General features: G+C 39.5%; 1 protein-coding gene across 2 annotated transcripts in view; it reads left to right on the top strand.

The window, feature by feature from the left end:
- kcnn1a (potassium intermediate/small conductance calcium-activated channel, subfamily N, member 1a) overlaps positions 1 to 18,105 on the top strand; it is a 40,451-nt gene extending 22,346 nt beyond the window's left edge. For both annotated transcript variants that reach the window (XM_042429881.1, XM_042429882.1), the window contains exons 5-9: positions 9,315 to 9,456; positions 9,813 to 9,923; positions 11,704 to 11,831; positions 14,478 to 14,547; positions 17,593 to 18,105. In XM_042429881.1, the coding sequence (XP_042285815.1) occupies positions 9,315 to 9,456; positions 9,813 to 9,923; positions 11,704 to 11,831; positions 14,478 to 14,547; positions 17,593 to 17,898 (757 nt within the window). In that variant the 3' untranslated portion in view covers positions 17,899 to 18,105. The remainder of the gene's footprint in view (positions 1 to 9,314; positions 9,457 to 9,812; positions 9,924 to 11,703; positions 11,832 to 14,477; positions 14,548 to 17,592) is intronic.
- Positions 18,106 to 25,171: the final 7,066 nt, after the last annotated feature.

Raw genomic sequence — 25,171 nt, 5'->3', positions numbered from 1 at the left:
GTTAGGCTGTTAGGGGCTGGAGGAGGAGGTGGAGGAGGAGGAGGAGGAGGAGGAGGAGGAGGAAATTTGTGCTAAAATGGAGCAGCTCCTTCAAGTCACCTTCACGAGTCTGCCAGAGGGCAATTTGTCTCTTCTAATTTTTTTTCTCCCTCTCCTTATGCAATTGTTATAGATCCATATTGCACACGTCTTTTTAGCACCTACTCCAAAGATTTGTCGAGGAGCAAAAGCCTTTCTGTTCTTTGTGTTCACACATTACCATCCCATTATGTGTCTCCTGTCACAAAATTAATTGAACAGTGTTGTAATGGTTTTCCTCAGACTTTTGTTGCTTCTACCCCAAAGATTTTGCTCAAGAAATGAAGACAGTTTGTCTCCTGTAGCCAAAAGACAGTCTGAGTATCCACGAAGAAGACTAATGTCAAGTTATTTTGCATTTGACTTGTGTGTGTTTTACTATCCAGCACAACAATGATATGGTATAAACATTGTTACACAGTCCTCTGATAGGCAGATAAGTGAGGTCATTGCTATCTATTGTGACACAGTAGTTTCTTAAATAGAGACACTTTTGAAGAAGGAATTTGTTCAGTGCTGAATGCAGTGTCTCCAGTTTTTGTTTACATCCATTAACCGAACGTTCTCACCCCCTTTCGTCCCCTCCTCTGGTAAACATTAAAACAGCATGCCAGTTTTCATGTTTACTTTTTAATCCCATCATTTCAGGTAAAAAAAAGGGGAAAAAAAGAGGCGCTTGTTTCCCAAAGTGCTGTGTTTGAGTTTTGTATCTTTTGTTAAATGCGCCGTTACACTGTCACAGTGACCACGCTCCTGAGCCAATCAAAGGGCAGTACGGTGTGAGATTGGACGAGCACGGAGTCTACCTGGAAAATGCCTAGATGGGGGGAATGAAAGACATACAGTCGGGGAGACAGAGAGGGATGGAGGGGTGGAGGGAAGGGTGGAGTTGGGAGGAATACTAATGTTACAGTAGATGGATTTAACGCTGGTCACTGGCCCCCTTTCCCTTCTTTCTTGATACAGCCCATCTTCAGAGCTAACCTACCTCAACTAAGCTCCTTAACTAAGCTCTTTTGGCTTCTCCCTCACTACCACAAGGCTCCCTCTCTCTCTCTCTCTTACTCCTGACTGATCCTTTGCAGATCTCCTACTGTACCCATCTAACGTGGCATGCTTTGCCGTTTTTCCTCATCTCTCCCCACTACTGATTCCCTGTCCCTTTGCCTCCCCTTATCCATAACAAGCAGGCCTAATCTGGCTAGAACTCAGTTACACACTTGCATGCATGCCTTGCCTGCCTCCCTGGTTTCTCGCTCCTTTTTCTCTTTAACTGTTATCTAATTCTCTTCCTCTTCTGTTCTTACTCTGTTATCTGAAACAAAATGCTCTATTTCGAGGCGATGTGAGGCTGGTGTTTCTCACCTCGCTTCTCCAGCGAGGACCCGTAGGCAACATAGAAGACAAGCTTTCAGAAAGTTTAGCTGACTTTCTCTCAGAGCACAGCGCCGGATTATCAGGCTTGAGTTACTAGTCAGCTACACCTACACCCAAGGTCTGACATCCAGATTGTGTCATCGCTTAGCCTCTAGATACAAACAGCGCCAGCCAAGAACAGACTGTCCCAATGTCTAACCAGAGAAACACACACGAGTGCAACAGTGCGACAACTGAACGGACAGAGAGTGTTGCAGTTACTCTTAGTTTTCTTTTTATTGAATTCACATTCAAAATGCAGCAACATGGGTGGCAAGAAAAAAATGCGCACACTAACACTGAATCCCACACTCATACTGTGAACTGTCTATATAGTCTCTTGCAATTTGGAAGTGTCTAATACAGCAACCTAATACCTAATACAGCCCTAACTTTATCTTTAAAGTTAGGGCCTCTTCCACAATGACAGATGGATTTTATGCAGATTGTTGCAACCTCAAGGACAGGTGGATTCTCTATGCTTTGATGACTTGATCTGATAACATGGTTTTAAACTATGCACGCTCTCCAGGCAGAGTATTGATTGCAGCCTATGGCAAAGTCATATACAGAGCCCACAAAGCATATTTACATAACAGAGAATCTGTAAGTGAAAATCGTTCCAAGATATGATCTGCATTAAGGATCATGATGTGAACTTGTATCGTTCTTTGCTCACTTTAAGTTAGAAGGTTCCCTCATGTGATACTGACACATGACAGCCATAATTATTTTTATTTTTTTATGTTTTTGTAGGATTGTGTGGTGTTTTTAAAAAGCAATCTGTTAGCTATACTGCCTTACTGCAGAAATTGACTTGATGCTTTAGTCTTGTGCTCTCTTGATTTGTTTTCATGTAAGATTTGAGCCATGGCAGAGGAAAAAACACACAATAATCATAATTCCACCAACAGCTGCAGAGACACAGTGGTTTTAATAGCTTGCATGTGAGTGCTGCATTTCCGCAAGCTTGTACAAATGCACCCTCTTAACTCAGGTAAAATATATTATTTGTTAATATTAAAGCCACAAGAGAGCTTTTTTGGTCCCATTAACACTGTTCCATAAATATGACAAATGCCTTTGCAGAGTTGACCCCCTTGTCCTTTTACAGCACCAAGATTTTCACAATGACAGCATTTAACAAAACACACTAAAATCTAAAGACTTACACTTTTTGAAGACAAAATAACTTCTGTTCATGCTAATTTCTGTTGCCTATATATCCATCCATACTGCTGTGTAAATGTGTAAATGTGTAAACTCACACGCCATTAAATGTCACAGAATGTGCAGGCAGGTGTGGGTGAGCTGATGCACACCTGTTAACACAATGTAACACAAATAATATTGTGTTAATGTGTGGTGATTTTCTTTTCCAGGCCCACACAAGTAGACTAGACCTTTTTTCTAAAATGCTATTTTGCAAATTAAGTATTCATTTGTCCCATTTAATCTGTTTCAGATAATGGCTGCCAAACTCAGGATGAAACTAAACATGTGCAGATCACTAGTTGAAACTTTAAATAACTTTTTCTGATATTTATGAAAAATTTGTGATTTTCTGTATATGCTGTAATGTGTATTCCTTTGAGTAAGTAAGTAAGTAAGAAAGTTATTTTTTCAACAAATATTTAGCAAAATCTTAAAATGAATCTCTCCTAAAGATGTCCAAGTGTGTCACAGCAGCAAACAAAGGAGAACTTTGCCATTTTATAAGAATGACTTAAAACTTGAACATTTTGTGTGTGAATGTTGTCAGAGATTAAGGAGGCAGTCAGCAGTCTCACAGGTTCTAATGAGCAAGTGCTACCTACAGACTTGGTATTGTGGGCAGAAGTAAAACAGATTAACTATTTTGTGTAGTTAAGGATGCATTGGGATGACTGGAAACATGAAGGAAAATGCTTAAGTGTACTGAGTAGGCAGCAGAGGTGGAGCGGTGGTGTTTCAAAGCTTGTCTGTGTCCCCTGAAGTTTTGACGGCTGGAGTTTGCAGCAATGTAAACTCTAACACTACTGGGTATATGAAGAATTCCCTTAAGGATGTTATTTCTGGAAGCAAAATACCTTTTCAAAATGACATTGGGGTCATTGTAACATTGTTTTCAGAGCATGGACACAGGTTTATTCACAGCTGTCTTTAGTGAGAATGGCCCTACAGAGACCGGCATACCAGAACTCACTTTTTTGGTGTCTCCAGCCTAATTCAGTGGAACATCTGTAATAAGGTACTTGCTATCTGATGACCCCAGAGACATAACCACACTCCAGCACTGAAACATTAAGATTAAGGGCTTCGTGAACAGGGCTTCCTGTCTAGTGGCATTGCAGATTAAGAAGGACGTGCACAGCAGGTCACAGAAAGGGCCTGACTTTGTGACAACACTGACTGAAGTGCTCAGCTTCAATATGAAAGTTTGCAAGGGTAGAGTGCTACAAGACTGTGACAAGGGCTTATGGGATGTCTTTTACTTTATTATTCTTAGCAGAGTGATTTGCAGGTAATCTCAGCAGTTATACCAGTGTAGCAGACACTTGATAATTTTTTGACAAAGCTGGAAAACCAAGTCTTTCCTTTTGGATTCACAGCTGAGCTGGTTGACAGCAAGACATAATGTATAATTCATTATTAAAGTGTGGTCATATTACCATTGGTGCTTTGCTCATAATAAATATACAGTAGGTGTAACAGGGAGTGATACATATAGAGGTGATGGTTGTCTGGTTTCTGCAACACAACAAATCACAAAGGCTGTCTTGTGGTTTATGTTTTATGTTCAGTAAACTTGTACAATCATAACACACCTGGTGAGACCGCCATTCCTCCATGTTTGATTTTCAGATGAGGGGTCAGTGTGACATTGAGCCCCTCAACTGGTCAGGTGTGTTTAACAATTAATTGACCAGAGTTAAAGTCAGCCACAATGCCAAGAGATGAAGATGACTGCACATACCACAGTACTTTATGTCCTCCACATATTCAATAATCAATAATCTGCTTGAAATAATAATATGTGTCTAATATGGATCTGAATGAGTCAAATTACCTCATTCAGATCCTTAAGATTTGAAGATCTCCTCCTCCCTCATTGAAAAACCCAGAATCGATGAATATGCAAATATTTTTCATTCCAAAAGTTTAACAACTGGACACAAGATTTCTCCTACTTCACAGAAAAGTCAATTTTCAGTGTTTGTGCACTGGAGGCTTCAAGTTTAAATATCACACTTGTGTAAGTTGCACACTGGACCACATTAGCTTCCAAACTAGTTGTGAAGTCACAAATCATGCTCGGATGCCCATCCCTTAAACTCACATTTTCAATGAGCACAGAGAAGAAGATGAATATGAAAACAGCTTTCTAGTGTCAAACTCTGCACATACATCATTCTGCACAGTGAAGCTCAAACAAACCAACTGAAGGAACGAGAAGAAAATCACATTTTAGAGTGGAGGGGGACTTTAAATGAACGGAACAAAAAGATGAATGAAGATGAGACTGTACTTTCAGTTCAGTTAAAGCCTTTCGTAAGTTTAGTCAAGCTTTCAGTTCAGTTTTTACAGTTGACAGGGAAACCAGTGAAGTAAAGTAGTACAGATGTAAAATGTAGGGTGATTCAAATGTGTGCTCATATACAGATGTTTGCAGTAGGATGAATGTGTTTTTTCCCAAACAAGCTAAAACTTTCCAATTTCCTTTCTCAGTACATGTTCCTGAAAGATGCTATATCAATTTAAAAAATAACTTTAACTACATTAAATAAAACTTAGAAATGTAGATATTACAATGCTTGTATTATGCTAAATAATCATCTCATTTGCTCTGCAATTAAAACATAACAATATAAGCTGGACTGATTATAAATGATTTTTTATTTATGTTTTATCTTGGAAGCATATCATATCATGCACATATCATAAAATTGCTACAGTCTGCTGCTTGCTTGCTTGCTTGCTTTACATATTGGCTGCGCTGGAAAAGAAAAATAAAAACACTGTTAGGTTTGCAGTTTTTTAATTAGGTCATCAACACTTTGAGTTTAATCTGCTTGTGTTTACTGCAACTAACACACTCCCCGAGGAGCATCCCAACATATTTGTCCCCAAGTAATCTTAGTCAGCGCTCAGATTCATTTATATCAACAAGACTTGCACTTGTTGGAAAAATCTTTTTAATTTGTTTTTGTTGATGTGAAACCAAAATGCAGGAAGATGAGGGGAAGCGCTCGCAGCTCTTGAATGTGGTCATTTGCTTTGCTGTAGTGGCTGACCGGCAGAGGAAAGCAAGGATGTGTATATCCAGGAGGAAGTTTGAAATACAGATTTTAGTTCAGGTTTTGCATGTATGAATCTCTATTAAAAGAGACACACTTATTTTCTACCTTCTTCTTCCTGATGTGAATTGTATGGACACAAAACACAGTAGTGAAATTTTTATGTGCTATTGATATCTCAAACAGCTCTCTTCTTTAGCAGCAATATATGTGTCATGGCAGTTTCACAGATTTCATGTATGGTAAGTGCGTTATTCCAGAAAATGACACCCATGCTTTTGAAATAATTGCTGACCTTAAAAAAACTAGACTAAAACTAGAACTAACTTTGCATTGAAAATAATTAAATTGTATAGTCATGCATTTTTTAAGTATCGTGGGATAGACTTTTCTACATTTTCTTAAATTGGAAAAAAATATTGAAGCATTTTTTAACAAACATTTCAAATAATCCAGCTGATTTGTATGTGAGTGTGTGTGTATGTTGGCAGGTGGTGTGTGTGTGTGGCTTTTTCCACATTTGATCCATCATTATTCTGTTTGTTTGGAGGTTGTGCTGTCAGCTATAGCCGTTGTATTTCCTCAGAACTCACCATATGTACCATGAGTTCGTCTACACACAATGGCAGAGGAAATTAACCTTTTTTTTTAACTCTATGGAAGTCGTTCATGAGTGCACATGCTGTCAGTTTTACATCTCAGTGATGGGCAGGGCTGACTAGATCGGTTGATACTTTGTTGATAAGAAAAGTATTATAATGAACTGCGCATCAGAAGTTGATGTTGCTGAATATAATTCTTGAGCAGTTTAATTAACAGATGTAATCATGGAGATTTTACCGTTTTTGTTTTATGTTGTGTGAATCATGCCGTAATCCCTCCTCTAACCCTCACCCACTGCAGAAGCAAAGAGTTAGAGCCCATTTGGATGTAAATTACTGTATTATTTTATACTATATTGGATAAATAATGTCATCTCTGAAATATTTGAGTAAGTGATGGTAGGATAATGCTTTCGCTGCAGAGTGTCTGTCAGGGAGAATTTAAAAGTGGGGGATAAAACTGTCTGTTGTAGACACTATATACCTCTTGTCCTGGAATAGGTTGAAAGTGGTGCCAGCTCTTCTCCATGCTATTCCAAAACTTGACACAGTATATTGAGAGCCCCAAAATGCTATTGATTAGCCCCCCATCAGCCTCTGTCTCTGGTCCCGTATTGCTGTCTCCCGCTCTTTTTCTGAGTAGCGAATCATTGAAATATATGTGTTGACAGATATTGCCACATCTAGCACTAGGAACACAGATAATAAAACAATCACTAAAACCATTTTATTGTTTAAAAAACGATGCTTTCTGCATTTTTGACAAGCATATTTATGGGTTATATTTACAACAGAGAGACAGCCACTGTATTATACTGTAATAAATTGTTCACTGTGCTAAAAGGTACAGCACATTTCTGCCCTGCCTTCAAGACATGACTCACTCTCTGCACGCCTTGATGACAAGATGAATGAAATTAACATACTAGTCACTTGTAATTACAATATTTAGCCAGCTGATCAAGTTAAACCCCCTGGCAGCTATCAAAGGGCAGCTGGTGAAGTGTTGGGATGCAGGTAAAAGAGACAGGGGTGTCAAATTCAATGAGCTTCTTCCTTTGTTACTCATCCAATCCTACCCCATTGTTTACAAATGAAAGCAGTCCGAGAAGACGTACAATCCCCTTCCACCTGGTGATACTGCAGCATTTGTCAGAGGTGGTTTTCATTTCTAAATGGACCCCAGGTTTTCCCATCGCTCCCCTGCTCTCAATATACTGGCTTTGAAGCATGCAGGATGCAGACATCTTTTTTATTCCTGCATGGTATTGTACAGACTGCTTCTCTGCATGTCATTTAAGAAGCTTGAATCCCACAGATCGCACACTCTTTTGTCATTCTAAGGGAAAAAAGTGCTCATAGTTATTTTTCCCCCTGACTTTGAGCATGAATAGACACTTGAAAGTGAGAGTTTTAAGAACTGCAGAAGGCATGATTAGTTCATCTATAAGACTGATAACAATGGACTGTCTTGGAGGAGAGGGAAGTGTGGGTATTTCTACAAACCCAACTCAGGTTTTTGACCTCTGGTGGAAAGAACAACTAAAGAAATTCATAGTCTGGCCCCAGGTGTTCCCAACTGTACGTGTGCGCTAATTAGAGGTGATTGTTCTGGCCATTTTGAGTCCACATGCTGGGTCACTGCTGGATAGTTTGAAGTCATTAGCAATTCATGATTGGCCCAGTCAGAATCCCCTTTAGAAAAGCTTTTGCAAAATCCCAAGAAATTAGACTCCATCTACAATGTCTTGTCAGAAGGATGTTAGCGAGATGTTGTCTCAAAGTGTTTAATGAATATTTGATTTTAACTCCAAAATTAAATCTTATCTGATCTCCTCCTAGACAGCTCATTGGGAATAATCAGGCGAGTTGAATGAGGGTGGGTGGATAAGGCAGATTTGCCTCTGTGATGGACTTTTGTCTTGCCGCAAAAGGTATGGGAATGTCATCATCAATCCAGCTTTGTACACTGTGTTTTTTTTTTTTTTTTTATAGAAATATCTTTGCATATGCACTGTGGGCCTTTGGACTGACAATTCAAGCATGGCTGTCAGCTATTTTCAGCAACCAACATGTTTGAAGTGATGATTTGCATTACCAAACCTTTTTTGGGGGCAGCATAAACTCTATGGAGGAAGATTTGCAGTAAACCGTGACCAATAAGCCAATTGTTAGTTTGATTTAATGCAGCAGTATATGCATTTTTGGATGCACTGACATTACATTTGTTGGGTTGTCAAATCAAGTCTGACCTGCGGTATTCTTTATCCAGTCACTTACGGCAACATGGCCTGTCTCTTTGTCATTTGAAACATGTTTTCAAAAATTGTAATTTCTATGCTAATGTGCAACCAGAGTAAGTGATTTAGCCTCAGACCCATTTTTTGAATACCCTTTAATATCATTTCATATCACCAAATGGTTAATTTTTTATATTGACAGACACTGAACATGAAACACATGTTCAGTGGTTTTGCTATCTCTTTGAAATCATTTCATCAATTTTTTAAAACCGATCCTATTTGCTCTTTCCTGAATACATATCAATTTAAGCTTCCTACTCTTTAAACATGTTTCTCCATCAAACTGTCTCAGAGAGAAATGATCTAAAGGCAAAGCACAATACAAATGAATTATAGCCTCTTTTGCAAATCCATTGAACATATATTTTTACCTTCATCGTTTTTTTTTTTTTTTTTACCCAGAATGGACTTTGGTGCATTTTTAGACTGTGTGCCAAACTGGCTTTTCACAAAACAGGTGTAACACCTTGCACCATGATTTCTTCCTCCTCCTCAATCCTCACCACCTCCACCCACCACCCCTGTTTGATTCACACAGCATTCACACATGCCATTCCTCAGCATGCTCACCTTCCAAAAACTGCGTTCAGTTTTACTCATTGTGTGTCTCCCACCTCTGCTTATCTTCGTTACTTTAGGTATCATGACAAACAGGAAGTCACCAGTAACTTTCTGGGAGCCATGTGGCTCATCTCTATTACCTTCCTCTCCATTGGCTACGGGGACATGGTACCACACACGTACTGTGGGAAAGGCGTGTGTCTGCTTACAGGGATTATGGTAGGTTTCCCTTCTCCACACTCAGTGTAATATAACATTCTCACCGGATAACTCTCATTAGAGTTATAAAACCTCGGCTTTGACTACATTCACTGCCGGCTACATTCTGACTTTGACTGATTTACTGAAAAAAGAAGTACACCTTTTACTTGTGTAATTTAAATAGATCACTTAATATGTGATATTTAAAGCAATTTGTGATCCACAAACATTAAAAGGCTGTGACAGTCTCTAACAGGATATTTTAGAAGCCAGTTAGCTGTCGAATAGAACTTGAAAGTGAATAAATGGCCCCTTGAAAGCTTCAAAAATTTTGTTTGCTGTGTTTTGGGCCTAACTGTGTCTTTGAACAACAGGGAGCTGGTTGCACTGCGCTGGTGGTTGCAGTGGTTGCCAGGAAGCTGGAGCTGACCAAGGCTGAGAAGCATGTCCACAACTTCATGATGGACACACAACTCTGCAAACGAGTGAGTCACTGTTTTGTGCTGTAATTGTCATCATATATTGCTGCTGTTTACAGCAAGAGTGCCCAAACATTTTTGGCTTATAACCCCTTCAAACAAAACTTTGTCCATTTATGACCCCTCATCACAGGCTGCATATTAGTATGTGTTGTGAGCACTTTGACCAAAAAGTTTTTTTTTTTTTTTCATTTTTCAGATTGTAAATTTAAGTTTCAGACTTAGAAATTTGAACAGTTTTAGAAGCCTACAGAATTACACTAAAACTAGACCTACAAGGAGGTATGCCACAGTCCAAGCACCTGACAGATGCCTAAAGAAGTAGAAGTTAGGGATGTGCAGAGAGCCCAGTATTTGTATCTGTATTTGTTGAGGTAACAAAATTATTTGTATTTGAATAAAAGTGGAAATAGGCGTAAAATTCAACATTTTTATTACAGTTTTAATTTTAGGATATTAAAGTGTAAAATAAGTGTTAATCAATAAATCAATAAAAACCTTGCGAAGGAGTTCCCCACACCGGGTCTCAAACTCCAGTCTCTCAGAACATAAAAGCTCAGCTCCCCGCCACTGCATAGACAGACCTGTAGCTATTTATACACCCATAACACAGAGACAGCACAGTGTGTAAGGTGTAGGGAAGAACTTCAAAGGTAATTATTGCTTTGCACTTTTCATTTTCCGCTTATTTTTTACAACCTAACTTTGGGGAAAGGGGAAGGAGAACAATAGGTTATGGAGAATCCCTTTTTGCGTGTCTGTAGCTGAGCTTTATCTCTGGGGAACACCCCCATATCCAAGAGTGATGTCCAAATAAGGAAATGTGCATCATGAAGCAGGTGGGTGACTCCCCTTGTTGAGACCTGTTGATAGATGTAACACAGCAGAGCAGAGGAGAGAGACTAAGGTAGCGATGTAACCAACCTGTGCGCTGGTATTTGACTTCCCGAAAACAAATAATTTTAAAAATATTTGTACAAAATAATTATTTGTAAAAACCCACTATTTGTGCATTTCCAAATACCGGATTCAGATTCAGCCACACCCCTAGTACAAGTATCTAAAACTATCCAGAAGTAAAACTTCCCATTAAACAAGTCAAGATAAATTGGAATTGAAATTGAGAAAGGTAAAACAAACAAACAAACCAAAACAAAAAACAAAACAACCCCCCCCCCCCCCCCCCCCCCCCCCCAAAAAAAAACAGAAGTAGCAAAAGTAAGTTTTTTTCTTCTTTCTTATCCTGTTAATCATCTTGCAACTCCTCAGATTTATCTAGTGATTACTTAGGGGTCCTGACTCTTAGGTTGGGAACCACTGGTTTACAGGGTGTATTTTTACTACATTGATACTCATCTTACTACCTTACATAGTCAACATGGTAACTTGCAATCTCTCTATCAGCATCAGATTAACTCAGTGCCACATTTTAAAAAGCTTATACAAACCCACCTGAATTGGCTGACATTTTATCACTTATTGCATATTAATGGCTTAAATGGCTTTATTTTGTTTATGTTTTAATTTCTCTTCGTTTGACTATTCACTGAAACTCTTGTTATAATTCATATACACCTGTGAAGCACCTTATAACTCTTGGAACCTTTTTTTTCTATAGAAATAAAGTTTACTTGCGACTTTTTTTTTTTTTCCACCTTTCTCCTTTGTTTCTTTTTATTTCAGAGAATTATATTAATAATGCATGCCTTACTCTGGAATTTCAATATGTACCAGTGCAACCTCTTAGAGAAGTTCCTGAAACATCACATTCAACCTTGTTTCACAGGTGAAGAACACAGCTGCCAATGTACTCAGGGAAACATGGCTCATCTACAAACACACCAAGTTGGTCAAGAAGATAGACCATGCCAAGGTGCGGAAACACCAGCGCAAGTTTCTCCAAGCCATTCACCAGTAAGTCCTGCACTGCCTTTGATACATGTAAGCTAATAAAATGTTTAAAGGAAATATGACAGTGTTCTTCACCACCAACCACCAAGGGGAAATACTGAGCATGCCCAAAAAATAATGTTGTTGAAATATAGTTATTAAGATGTTCAATCCATGTGATTGTCTTTAATCTTATTTGTGGTACAAAATATTTAAGTATTAGTTGTATTTCCATTAAACTGCAAGAATGTATAGCCCTAGCTGTGAGTCACCTCTAGTGATTGCTACAATGTCCTCTCCTAGAGTACCATTTCCTGTGATTGTTATGCTCACACACATGTCAACTCTCTTTTCACACGCATACATACACATACACAAGCACACAGACTGCAATCTAGTGTAATGGTCCTTCCTATTCCCCTCCCCTACCCCTACCCTTCTCCCTCCAGCCCCCTTTTTACCCTGTGCTTACAGTGAGAAGTGTAATGGTTTCACTCGTTTCGTGAATGTTGTGGGGTTAAAACTCTGTACTGTGTTCTGTCTTTGTTTTGCTCTATCACTGCAGAGCTCAGAAGTAAGTTGAGTCTTCTATGTATCCTCCTCCTACTGTTTCCTCAACATCCTCCTCCTTCCTCCTCCTCCTTTCTCCATGTCTGCGTTTGACATGCATGAAAAAAAGCGTTTGTTACCAAAAAAAAAAAGGGAAAAAAATGCTGGATGCTGAATTGTTTTTCGTTTTTACTTTACTTCAGTGTTCCATTTACTTCCCTCTCCCTCCCATCCCCCCTTTGAATGGAATGAAACAAAAATAAGCATCAACATTTTGCCACCGGTTTCAATAGTGGAGGGTTGTCTGGAGAGAACGTGTGAAAGAAAAAGCATCTTGCACAGAATGAGCTTGGAGCTTTGTTGGCCTGGCCAGCGGTTCATAATCATCTACAATGTACTGTATAATGTTGCCCATGATTAATATAGCTGCTCTGGAGGCTATATTAACCTGCATCAACAGACTTCATCCTACACTCCTGATGATTTTGTGATGACATAAACACACACACTGTAATGTACTGTAGTTCTAATGAGGTTGAAATGTTTGCTGTTGTTTTAATATTGATTTTGCTTTGGTTTTTTCCTTTCTTATATGAGATCAAATGACAAAGCACATACCATCAAATACATTGTGCAAAAAGACACGACACAACACGTAGGTTGGGGTTTTTGTAGAATAAAATTGTACCCATAATGCATTACACTAATAAGTAGTGCTTTTAGCTTTTAGCCCCTATTCTTCGACAGGCATAAGGGATAACAAAGCCGAGCAAACACACACATATGAGCTGAAACGGTTTCCCACAGAGATAGAGCCGTAAGCAAGCAGTCTCACTCTGCTCTGATATACTGATTTGCACATGAATAAATGCCCTTGAATGTCATCCTGTCTCATAATTTGCCGAACAGGGAAATTCTTCCCCTTGCACATCCAGATGATGGCTGTGTGATGCCACCGCCAACAATGACACATTATTCACATCAGCGTTAACAGTTCTTACAGTGCCATAATGTATTTGATCAGAGATAAGGAGGCACAATGTTGAAAGCATCACAAAACATGTCCAGTCTATCATTGCGCAAGTTATTTGAAATGTCTATGTTGCCGTATGTTCAGCAGTGTCATTGGACAGTTTATTTCTGGTTCCATCTTTTATATGTGGCATCCGCAAAAACACACACATCAACTCATGTACATACGCACAATCACACATACAAATCCACTGAAATACCCACATCTCATTGTGCACAAAGTCACTCACAGTCACTGCACGCTTACTGAATGACCAGTGTGTATATATGAAGTCCTACCACTGAGCTGCGTGTAGCACTGACAAAGGTCATGTCATCTTTTTCTGTTTTTAATGTCTTATTTTGGGGCGGTAAGGGTTGGGAATGTTTTAATTTCAAACATGGATTTTTGGAGTTTTCTTATATGGAAGCATATTGCATTCTTACTGGAAAAAAAACTCATGTTTTGTCATAATAGGAGTACGTTTTTTTTGGCCTTATATTGAGATTTTTTTCTCTTGTTTGGAAACCGATTCTTTTTGTGTTGTAACAAGATCATCTCTCAGTATTAAGACTATTTGTCATTGCAGTGAAAAGAACTTATTTAAGGCAAAAATAACTACTTAAAGCATTGTAGCATTATGAGAAAAAGATCTTGTTATAGCAAGAAAAAGACCATGACAAAACATGATAAACACAGTCTTTCAAAATGAATGTAGTATGCTTCTGTAATTTTGCATGTTTTGGTTGGTATGGCAATGACCAAGACCAGGAATGCTTGTATATGTATACATATATATTTCTCCATATATGTATACATATAGATATGTAAAGTGTATATATTTACGATGCATGCAGGCTGTCCTCTCTCTTTTCAATGTCATCGGCAAGAGAGCACTCCTGATAAAAAAATGTGTTGTTCCTCCTCCTTCTCTTTTCCCTATTGGCCCTTTCTGCCCCTTCATGACCCCAAACAACCTGTCTCTCTACGCTCCACTCCTGCACACAACCTCCTCCCCTCTCCTCCTTTATTCCCTCCTCCCCTCTCTACTTTGTCCACTTCCTCCTTCCCTCCTTTTCCTGTTTCCACCTCCTTGTGCCTCCACCCAGACTGCGCAGTGTGAAGATGGAACAGAGGAAACTCAATGATCAGGCGAACACCTTGGTGGACCTGGCAAAGGTAAGTCTCCCTTCTGATGTATTTTCAAGGATACAAAATCTTTTTACACTGAACAGTCAATTACTAAAAGGGGACATATTATGCTTTTTCTGGTTTTCTGTTGTTTATATACTGTTATGACGTTGGCTATCTATGTTACACATCATCAAAGTTCCAAAACTCAAGGTTAGTGTGTAGACATGCTCCCTGCAAGTCAAAAGCCCAGGCTTCAGCCTGCTGTGAACGCTTCGTTTGCAACGTTTTTTCTACCTTGCCAACGGCATCAGCTCATCGCTCATGTCCATTAACAGTTGTCTGTTTTGTAGTCTTGGTTGCAAATGTTTTTCCAAGTGTTGTTTGTGTTATCCACTCTTATATATTATATATATATATATATATATATATATACATATGAGAAGCTGACATTTCGGATAAAGAATGAAAAAACTAGTGAAATCCTACTACTATAGTTTGTTTCATGTTTTGTTGACGTAACCTCTGGAGCCACTGGAAGTCTCCCGAGGGGCAGCTTCCAAGAGCTGGCCAATCAGAACGGAGTGGGCTCATCAGTAGGGGGGCCTTAAAGAGACAGGAGCCAAAACAGCCTGCTTCAGACAGATGCTGAACTGAGGGGCAGCTTACAGAGCCAGTATAAGATAAATAAGGAGTTTTTTGAACTGTAAATTATTAAAAGATATACCAGTAAAGCTCCAGATTAAAAATATAGACCTGGAAATGTGCATAATATGTCACCTTTAAAGGAATGGGATGGAAATTTGGGAATTACGATTATTCACTTTCTAGCTGAACGTTAGATCTGAAAATTGATACCACTCTCATGTTTGTACGCTAAATATGAAGCCACCACCAGCAGCCAGCAGCACATACCTGTTGTAACATTGCGATGTGATATTTTTAGACTTTGGTTTTTGTATAGATTCAACAAGATGTAATGTATTAATTAGTTAGCTTAAGAGTTGTTGGTGGGTGGGTTTTATCATTTATGGACAGAGCCAGGCTAGCTGTTTCACCCTGTTTCCAGTCATTGTGCCAAGCTAACAGTCTCCTCTCTGTAGCTACATATTTACCATAAAGACATGAGAGGGATATCGAACTTATCATCTAAATCTTGGCAAGAAAGCATGAGTGTTTTCCTAAGTATTGACATATTCCTTTAAATTAAAGTTCAATTACTTAAATTAAGAAGTAGGTGACATGATATAAATCTAAATAGCATTTTGTCCAAAAGTCATATACTGTATTGTTTGGAGGGTTTGATGTTGATTGTGGTGTGAGTGTCAGTGCCAGTCAGGGCTTTTGCCACAGATTATTGCGGTATTCTTTTATGCTTTATCTAAACTCAAGGCCATTGGAGCTGGATTGACAGTTCTTAGTTCACTGGATACTCATTTATCAGGAAGGTCCCAGAAGATGGAGGCTGATGGATTCCTGTCTGAGGCTAAACACATACGGTTTCCTTCATCTCTACTGTGACCTATCTAATAAAGGCAAAATGCCAAAAAAAAAAAACCTTAAAAAAAGATACAGGGCATATTTATGGGAAGGTAGTTAAAATAAGGACCAGGCAATAGCCTTTTACAGTTAGGAGTCATATGAACCTTTAACCTTGGAGCCATTGTGTTCTCATGTTAGCGTTGTCTTGAAAGCTTTAGGATAAATTTAATGACAGAACAACATGTGTGACCTTCGAAGACATAATTATTAAACAAGGAGTGCTAACGACTTAAACCTTTATTAACAGACTTTTCTTACCACTTGGGGACAGTGTAATAAAATGTAAACACAACATGGACATATTATCGCCTTATAAAGTTGTTATGACACATGACAAAGTTCAAACAGACAAAGTTTGTGACTAGCTGCTCATCATCAGTGTTATTTCCAGCATTGAAACTGAACCAAAACACTAAGCTGAAAAATGCTATGAATGACTGCAATGAAGGAATGCAGTCATGCATCAGAAGCTTCTGTCCTGCTGTATATAGACGTCAGCTGACCCACCAGAGCAGAGCAGAGAGGGGGTTCAAAGGGAGGTGCATGACTGCAGCCTCATTTGATGTGGATGGCATTTGCACTCCAGTGTGTATTTTAAAAGGTTCTAAGGTCATCTCCTTTAATGTGTGTTTACTTACCCTTACTCTGCTCGATGATCAGATCCGTCTGTGTACACCCTTCTGTACTTCAACTGCTCAATGTCTCCTTTTTGAGCCCTACAGAGAAGTAATCTTTTTGATTTCTGTTTTATACTTAAGACATTTGATTTCTGTGATGGACAAACATCTGGAAAAGACACACAGAAAGGTATAAAGTAGTCTGTGACCTGAGCTGCACTGGTGGCCAGTAAATTGCATGTCACATAATACATAAAATTGCATTTCATGCAGACACAGTGAGATTACCACATACAGTAACACTGGCCCCACTGCGGAACAATAAGTGCCTTAACAATAAAAACAAGCTAATGCATAAGGCATTAAAGACCTTCTCTGGCTATACATGGATTGGAGAAACTGGTTGTTAAATCAGTGGGAAGATAAGATCTATGCTGACTCGCTCAAACTATACAACTCGCCTTCATACTGCTTCCTGTCATCATTTTCTTCTCGTCAGGCTGTGTAAGACTGATTTAGACCACAGTTTTCGTCTTATCATGTAATTTATGATTACATGACAGGCTATTTTTACTCTGGGGAAGTATACATACTGTAAACAATGACAGTTGTTGTTATTTGTATGTAACCTTGGACAAACTTATAAAAAATGTACCACTAACTGATGCAATATCTCTTCATATGATTTTATTGATTCTAAACTGTTTGCCCTCTTTTTATTCATCCTTGTAAATGAGTTCGATGAACATAATTTAATGTTTAATGTCTAAACTTTTAAACATCTGTCTTGCCTGTGCCTTTGTATCTCTACTTGTGGATATTTAGTTATAAAGCAGCTTTTTTATTTCTTTAATTTTCCCTTTGTCCTGCCCTCCTCCTCTGTCATCTTGTTTGTTCACCTCCCCAAACACATTTACTTTCTCTCCTTCATTAGACCCAGAATGTGATGTATGACCTAGTGTCAGAGCTGCAGGAGCGCAGTGAGGAGCTGGACAAGCGCATCGGCACATTGGAGGACAAGCTGGACTCGGTGACTGGCAGCCTGCAGGCGCTGCCCTGCCTCATCTCCCAAGCCATAACCCAGCAGCAGCAGGACTTTCTGGACGGCTTTGTTCACCGCTTTCGGCCCGCCTCACTAGCCTCGGAGCGCTCTGAACGCTCTGAGCGATCCTGGACTTCCACCGCCCGCAGGCGGCGCTCACCCTCCACAGCGCCACACACCTCCTCTGATAGCGGATAACCTTGACAAACCCTTTGCAATCACCTCCGAGTCCTGTCTTTCCCAAACCAACTCATCACCTCATTCTGTTCCATCCTAAACCGTCCCTATAACCCCTGCAAGTCCATGTCTGGACTAATAATGAACCCAAATCTTGACCCCTGACCTGATCCTTGCCCTTACTCTCTCCCTCCCACCCATTCCCTCTCTCCTTCCTCCCCACCCATCAAATCCAAAAACCAATTCCTCTGTGACTGAGCCTCTCAGCACAGGACTGGATCAGAGCTACTCCAAAAGAACAAAGAAAGGCAAACAAAGACTTAAATCAAGAAAAAACACAAATGCATCCAAAAAATGAAAAAGACAAAAAAATTTAAAAATGACTGAAAAACCGAGATAAAGTAGAGATATGGTTTATGTTTTAGCCATTGTATGGCTGTTCAAGTTAGCTTTTTTGTAAAAGCCCTTGTATAGTTAAAAAAATGACTGAGTTCAGGGTCGCTGGGGTGAGAGCTGGCTATCACACCAGAGAGTCCTTAACCACGAGGGAAGAAGTTGGCCTGTGGAGCTGAGGGCCTCGGCTCACCTGCTGGCCCTCTGAGGCCATGGAGGACATCTGTCCACCCATCCGTCCGTCTATCTATTTGTCCGGTGAGGAGAGTGAGACAAAACATTGGATTTCCCTTTCAAAAGACTAGTGTCATGGATTCTTTCCCATTGGTTAGGAAGAAAGCTTTAGGAGAGGCTATGAAAGCACTGACTCCAAGTCAGTGTTTGGAAATGCACTTAAGGGGGAGGGGAAACTGTCACACAAGAGAAGAGCAAAGGGGATGCATATGGCATTACTACTGGGTAGGAAACATTTACACAATTGCCAACTTCAAGGTTTCAGCTTCCTTGTTCTTACCAAGGGAAAAATGAGAGCGACTATCTTTTTTAGTTACATATTGACATGTGATTTTTCAGTGCCTGAATGTATAAATAGTAGAGGGTTATTTAATTACTAATTTCAGAGCTTTTTTACGATGTTAACAGTCTGAATACAGCATTGCATTCCTTTTTCAGATACATTCCTCTCCAAAAATTTAAAGAAAATGTCTTAATGTAATGCATAACATTGCCTCCATTACACAGCAACTCTAAATGTTTTGAAAATCTTTTTTTTCTATTTATACTAACACCGTGAGAAAAGAAAGTTCAGAAAGCAAGCAAAAGTGAGACCGACTGAGAGTATTCTGTGAGTGTGTCTCGGAGAATGAGTTCACTTTTAGCTCAATGCTGCACACTCATACACACAACAATGAAATATGTAGTCTACCTTTCTCACCACCACTAATTAGAGCTTCCTCTGGTCTTCAGATAATGGCATGGCTTGAGGTCTGCTGGTACATACGGCCACACAGGCAAACATCACTGGTCGAACTGAGAAACCAACTCTGCCCCCTTGCATGGTTCTGTGCAAAAATGACAATGGAACTCTATCTTCCTTGGATGGCTTGATGATTTTACATGATTTTGATTTTATTATGTTCACTTTTGTTTGTTTGTTGCCTTTCTTTATCTGTTTCTTTTGTTTATTTTTTTGCTAAAATTCTTTTTTTTTTTCTTTTTACTAGGACACTTAGGGTGTTTAGAGTTGCGGAACCTAGAGAGTTGCAGTAATGTGATTCTGTAATGCATTCCCTGTTTAAAATATGAGGTGAAGAAAAATCGCTATTACAAAAGAATCCTTAAAGGATACAAATAAAAGTGCTGAAGAAACTTTGATGGTTACAGAACAGTGAATTGGTTCCTTGGCAAGTGTAAAGGAATAGCTCAACATTTTGAGAAAATATTCACTTTCTTGCAGACTTAGATGAGAAGGATATAGAGCTACCGCCAACAGATGGTTAGCTTAGCTTAGCATAAAGGCTGGATACAGTGGGAAACAGCTAGCCTGGCTGTGTGCTAGAACCTCTAAAACTCACAAATTAACATGTTATACATTGTGAAGCGAAAAAAAAGTGCAGGTGTAAAAACGACTACTTCCCGGAGTCTCCACTGGTTGCCCGGCAACCTCACAGTGATGCAAACTCTCCAGGAAATAGTTGTAATCCCCCTCCCGTAAAACCACAATGTGTTGGTTTGCACTTTGGTTTTTGTACAGAATAAATAAATGTGACATAATATGTAAATCAATGAGCTTTTGAGTTGCTGGTAGGTGGATTTTGTTACCTTTGGACAGAGCCAGGCTAGCCATTTCTGGTCTTTATGCTGAGCTAAACTACTGTCTGCTAGCTGTAGTTTCATATTTGCCATACACAAATTAGATCGACCCATATAACTCTCTGCAAGAAAGTGAATAAGCATATTTCCCAAAATGTGGAACTTTTACTTTAACATTACAGGCCTCTGTTTTGTCTTTCTAAATGACATTGAAACACATTCACAATGATAGATGAAAAATTAGAAAATTTAAAATATCAAAGGCATGGTATGATGCATCTTAGAGTTGTGATGACTTGTAAATTTTTGATTTAAAGAGAAATATTTAGGATCTTTAAAGTTATTTTTTCCAATGCACTTATAAAGAGCAGATAAGGAAGTCAGCGGGTTAGCGGGCTAGCATGCTGTCCTAAAGTAGTTTGAATGGTAGAGAATCTGAGTCCCAAAAGGATGTTAGTGCTAAAGATCATCTTTATGGCCCCTTAAGCTAACAGACAAATAGGATCATTATTATTTCCTGGATCTTAATTATTTCCGAAATGCTTCGGGCTAAACCGAGTTGAAGTCCAATACTGTGAGATGGTGAATGAAAACATTCTCCCACAGGCTCTGGACTGGCCAGAGAGCACTCCATTTAAGAACATATTCAGTTTGCTACGAGTGGAACTTAATCAAGCATGAATATTAGCTTTTTTTCTTTCAATTTGAGTTGATGAAGCATGACTCTTTACTGCCCCCACCTCTCGCCACTTCTCGTACAGTGCTACACTCCACCCATCAAGTATGAAAGGATCTATCATGTCATTACAGTCTGTGTTTCAATCAGTGTCATCCAATGAGTTAGGACGGCTAATGGTAGACTCTCTGCTTGATTACGACCTCACCTGCCTGCTCGTATCTAAGGTTTCCACCTCTTCATTACATCTGAGGTTTAGTCTATCGTTTGTCATCTGTCATCATTAAGAACATCAGTCCCCAACACACGAAGAAGCTTCCCAAATGGCCTGCAGCAAAGACCTTTGAGTGGTTTGAATGAAAAAACATAGCGAAAGGAAAGAAGCAGGGGAACCCCCAGGTCATGTTCCATGTTGCACTCAGTGTGTAATATTCAGTTACACCAGGAAGGATCACAGATGCTGGAGTGTCTTCCCCAGAGAGAGGTGATGGCACTGGTGTTAAGGACTTCATCCTTCATCAGGCAGCAGCAAAGAGAGTAGATTAAGAAAAAAAAAAGAAAGATGAGGGCGATAGCTCATTTACTGACAGACGGCTGATTTTGGCCCCACGGGGGTTGTGAACAGCAAGAGTGGGTGTCCTGTAAATATGACCTCATTGTAGATGTCACCAAGTAAACGGGACAAATGGTGAACCGAAGAGGTAAAGGTAGCAAGGTGCAATGCACAGCATGTTGCAGGTATGCAGAAGAAAAGCAAAATCTAAAAAAGATATGAAGGGTATGAAATTCTGGCAAATTAAAAGATAACATTTTAGTTGTTTCACACTTTTTTTAATATCTGCTGATGGAGGTATGATCCAGGTTCTGTTGTTTTTTTTACTCTGTTGTAAAGGTTTGTTTTCTTCACTCCTTCTTCTCCTGTCACCAACAAAGTCCTGCCAAAACACAATTCCAATATTTAATGGTGACCCAATTTTCTCCACTAGAAAAAGAATACAGTCTTTCGTAGTGAAGTGAGGGACATTCATGATGTTATTCTGATGATGGTAGATGAGTCAAAGTGATAAATGCATCCCAGAGTCTTTTTTATTATCCTGAAAAGTAGGCTTTCCTCCTAGAGCAGGCATCAGAACGCACTTCTACTGAACAATATCAGAGTGAAAAACCCCAAAAAGTGAAGAAATGTAACCCAATCATTGTTCTGTGTACACTGCCACATGATGCATAATGTACGTAGTAGCACTGGAATAAATCAACTTTTAATGGATGGCAAATGGGTTTAACATGGTATGTTCTCTGTATACTGTTTGCTGTTCCTTCATTTTGCAGGTGAACTTTTGTCTTAGCAAGGAGAGACACCAAGGTCAAATCATTAAAGACTATCTTCAGCTATGACCATAACTCTCTTCTTTTTTTGGCAGTTGAAGATTAACTTTTAATTTTAAGTAATTTCTCATGCTTTTTTCCCCATCACATCAACAAACTCTGGCCATGCATGTCCTCTAATCTGAAACTTTTCACACTAGCACTGAGCCAAGAAAAAGGGGAAATGGCAGCAGCTTAAAGCCAACTATGACACTAAAAGGTGGGTTGGCACGCGTCTTGACGGATACAGACATCACACGTCTCTTCCTGTAAAAACAGCAAGGCAGGGACGTCCTAAAACATGATTACAGGAGGTTGTATTGACATAAACATAAACATCGCTCCAGAGGACACACAGCTGCTGAGGCGCTGTTCCAAGGTGAACTATGGGCTGTACACAACACACACACACACACATACACACACACACAGCCATTAATGTTCAAATAACAAGCTACTATTCATGTCCACATGCACAAACAAGGCTCAGCCTGGTTAATTACACTGAAATCAGGGGGGACTTGGCAGCAGACCGATATCCCGCAAGAGTGGCAGAGTCAGTCACCCTGTAGTTGTTGCTACACAACCCCAAAGACATGCAGCAGTGGAAACGCAGGGCTCAGTTCCTCTGCACCTTATTCCTCCCATGAGCACAGCATGATTTAATTAAATATTGTTTTTATCATTTCATATATGATTTCAAATATGTACTAATAGATCAAAACCGTGTGGAAAAACAGGTCAAATACACTCCAGTTAGCTACAGATACCCAGCTTAGTTAATTAGGCAGGTAAGTCTTCCATTATTTCCTTCTGTAACAAGGTAGCAATGTCAGTCTCCTAATGAGCACAGTTAATTCATTCCGCTACTACCTATTCTTGTGTTTAGGTGTGAAAGGCAAGAAAAGAGGCATCAAATTACCAGGGATCTTCCCTAGAGAGTACTGAAGATCAGCCCTCAGTGCAAAAAGACAAGAGAGGAAGCAGGTTGCAGAGTACTGAAGATGAACCTCAGACTACTGGGGAAGGACAGGGGGAGGAATCAGCTTGCAGGGTGTTGAGGATCATCCCAGAGTGAGAAAAAGGTCCTTCAGGGACAGCTTGCGGCAGGCACGGGAAGTCATTTATTGAATTTATTACAGGCCCACTTTTCTCCCTGTCTGCCCTGGGAGCTAATAGCTAGCAGCTGCATAATGCTTAATGCCCTCCCTATCACTTTCAGCTAACATGATTTGGCATACACTTGGGGAAATCAGAGAGAATAGGAATATTGATCTTGGTTTTTGGCCTTTTTTTAGTGTACGATGCTGTAGTGGCGGAGAGTAGGTGTGAAGGGCCTTCTCATTCCACCGAATGGTTTTTTTGAGTGTCATTTAGTTCAGCATCCATCGTTTCTCTCTCTTTCTATCTTTCGATCTCTATCTATCTATCCGTATCTCTTTTTCTGTTTCTCATTTCTCTTCTCTGAGAGATCCGAGGCAGAATGAACTGATACAAATGAGGTTGTCTGTTGGAGGCTGCCGTAGCTTCCCTGCTTCATTTAGCTGTGAAGGAAGAAAAGAGCCTTTTTTTCTGAGCCTTAAAGCCATGTGTCAGGACTTGAAGCATGGACGTGTAAATATCTACAGTGTATATGTGCATGTGTACACTAGGACACACACACACACATACACACACAGAATATATACATGTGGACACTAATGTGTCCTCCACTTGACAGAATCATTTCAGCCAAGGCTAGAAATTCAGATCTATGATCACATCTCACATCAAGCGCTGTTTTTTTTTTATCAGTTATATCCATCTACTAATACTAGTGTTCAACACTCATCACTGTCTCATCTATAATAATATATATTCCATATAATGCATGATCATCCTGTGCATCAACATGTATTGAGGCACTCCAAGTCAGATAATTGATTGATATACGAATGTCACCTTTGAAGGAGATTTCTCATCATAGCCCAACTCACAAGGTTAAGAAGAAACAGAGAACATTATGAAGGCTTGAAGAAATGCATGGGGGTCAAAGAAAAAAATGCATTAATAGACATTCTGGGAAATATCTGTATTAATTTTACCACTGAGTGTTAGATGATAAGATTGATACCACTTTGATGTTTGCACAGTAAATATGAAGCTGTGACCAAGAGATGTTAGCTTAGCTTAGCACAAAGACTGGAAACAGAGGGAAACAGCTAGCCTTGCTCTGTCTGAAAGTATCTGCCTACCAGCACAACTACATCTTACCAATATATTTGTGAATTAGTGACCACGGCCAAGAAAGCAAACAAGCATATTTTCCACCGTTTCTTCAATATTTGCATTACTCACACATGCTTTTTCATATCTATCTCATATAGTTATATATATCATATAATAAACAGCATCATTTCATCTGTGTGAATTTTATTTCAAAACATACATTTCACAGTAATTTAAATGTTTGATTCATAATTTATTTCAAATATTCAACATACTTATGTTACACAGAAGAACAAGATATTTATGTATGCTCTTTTATGTAACTATTTTACATGTTAGTCCTCTATTTTATATATAATCCATACCCTTCCCTCCACATGATTTTTGCATTGTTCTGCATATTATTTGCGGCTGAGTAGGCACCTGCGTCAGGAGTAGAGGACATGCAAGGCAGCACCAGATGAGGTAGCCCCGGGCCAAGGCCACTGGTGGGACTCACTACTCACTTGAGAGAGTGGGTTGCATTATGTGTTTACTGTACTGTATTGGCTTATGAGTACTGCAGAGTGTGTGTGTGGGGGTGGAGAGGGGGGGGTCACTACAGATGTCCTTGCCCCGAGCTTTCTCTACATGAAAATCAGTGCTGCTCTGGAAGAATCGCTGGCACAGAGTGACGTCACATTATACAGCAGGAATGATCCCCGGAGTCAAATATGGAGGGTTAAATCTGAATAGAAGCCATAGTGTCATTGCTAAAGGGAAGTGTTGCAGTAAGACAGACTGCAAACTGGGTTACGTTAAAAGTGCCTGCAGTTAGCTCCTTGGAAACATTATCTCAAT

The sequence above is a fragment of the Thunnus maccoyii genome, chromosome 12 (genome assembly GCF_910596095.1).
Source record: "Thunnus maccoyii chromosome 12, fThuMac1.1, whole genome shotgun sequence".
In the NCBI taxonomy this organism is placed as follows: Eukaryota; Metazoa; Chordata; class Actinopteri; order Scombriformes; family Scombridae; genus Thunnus; species Thunnus maccoyii.
Note: the sequence above shows the minus strand (reverse complement) of the source record. Positions and strands in the feature narration are given on the sequence as shown.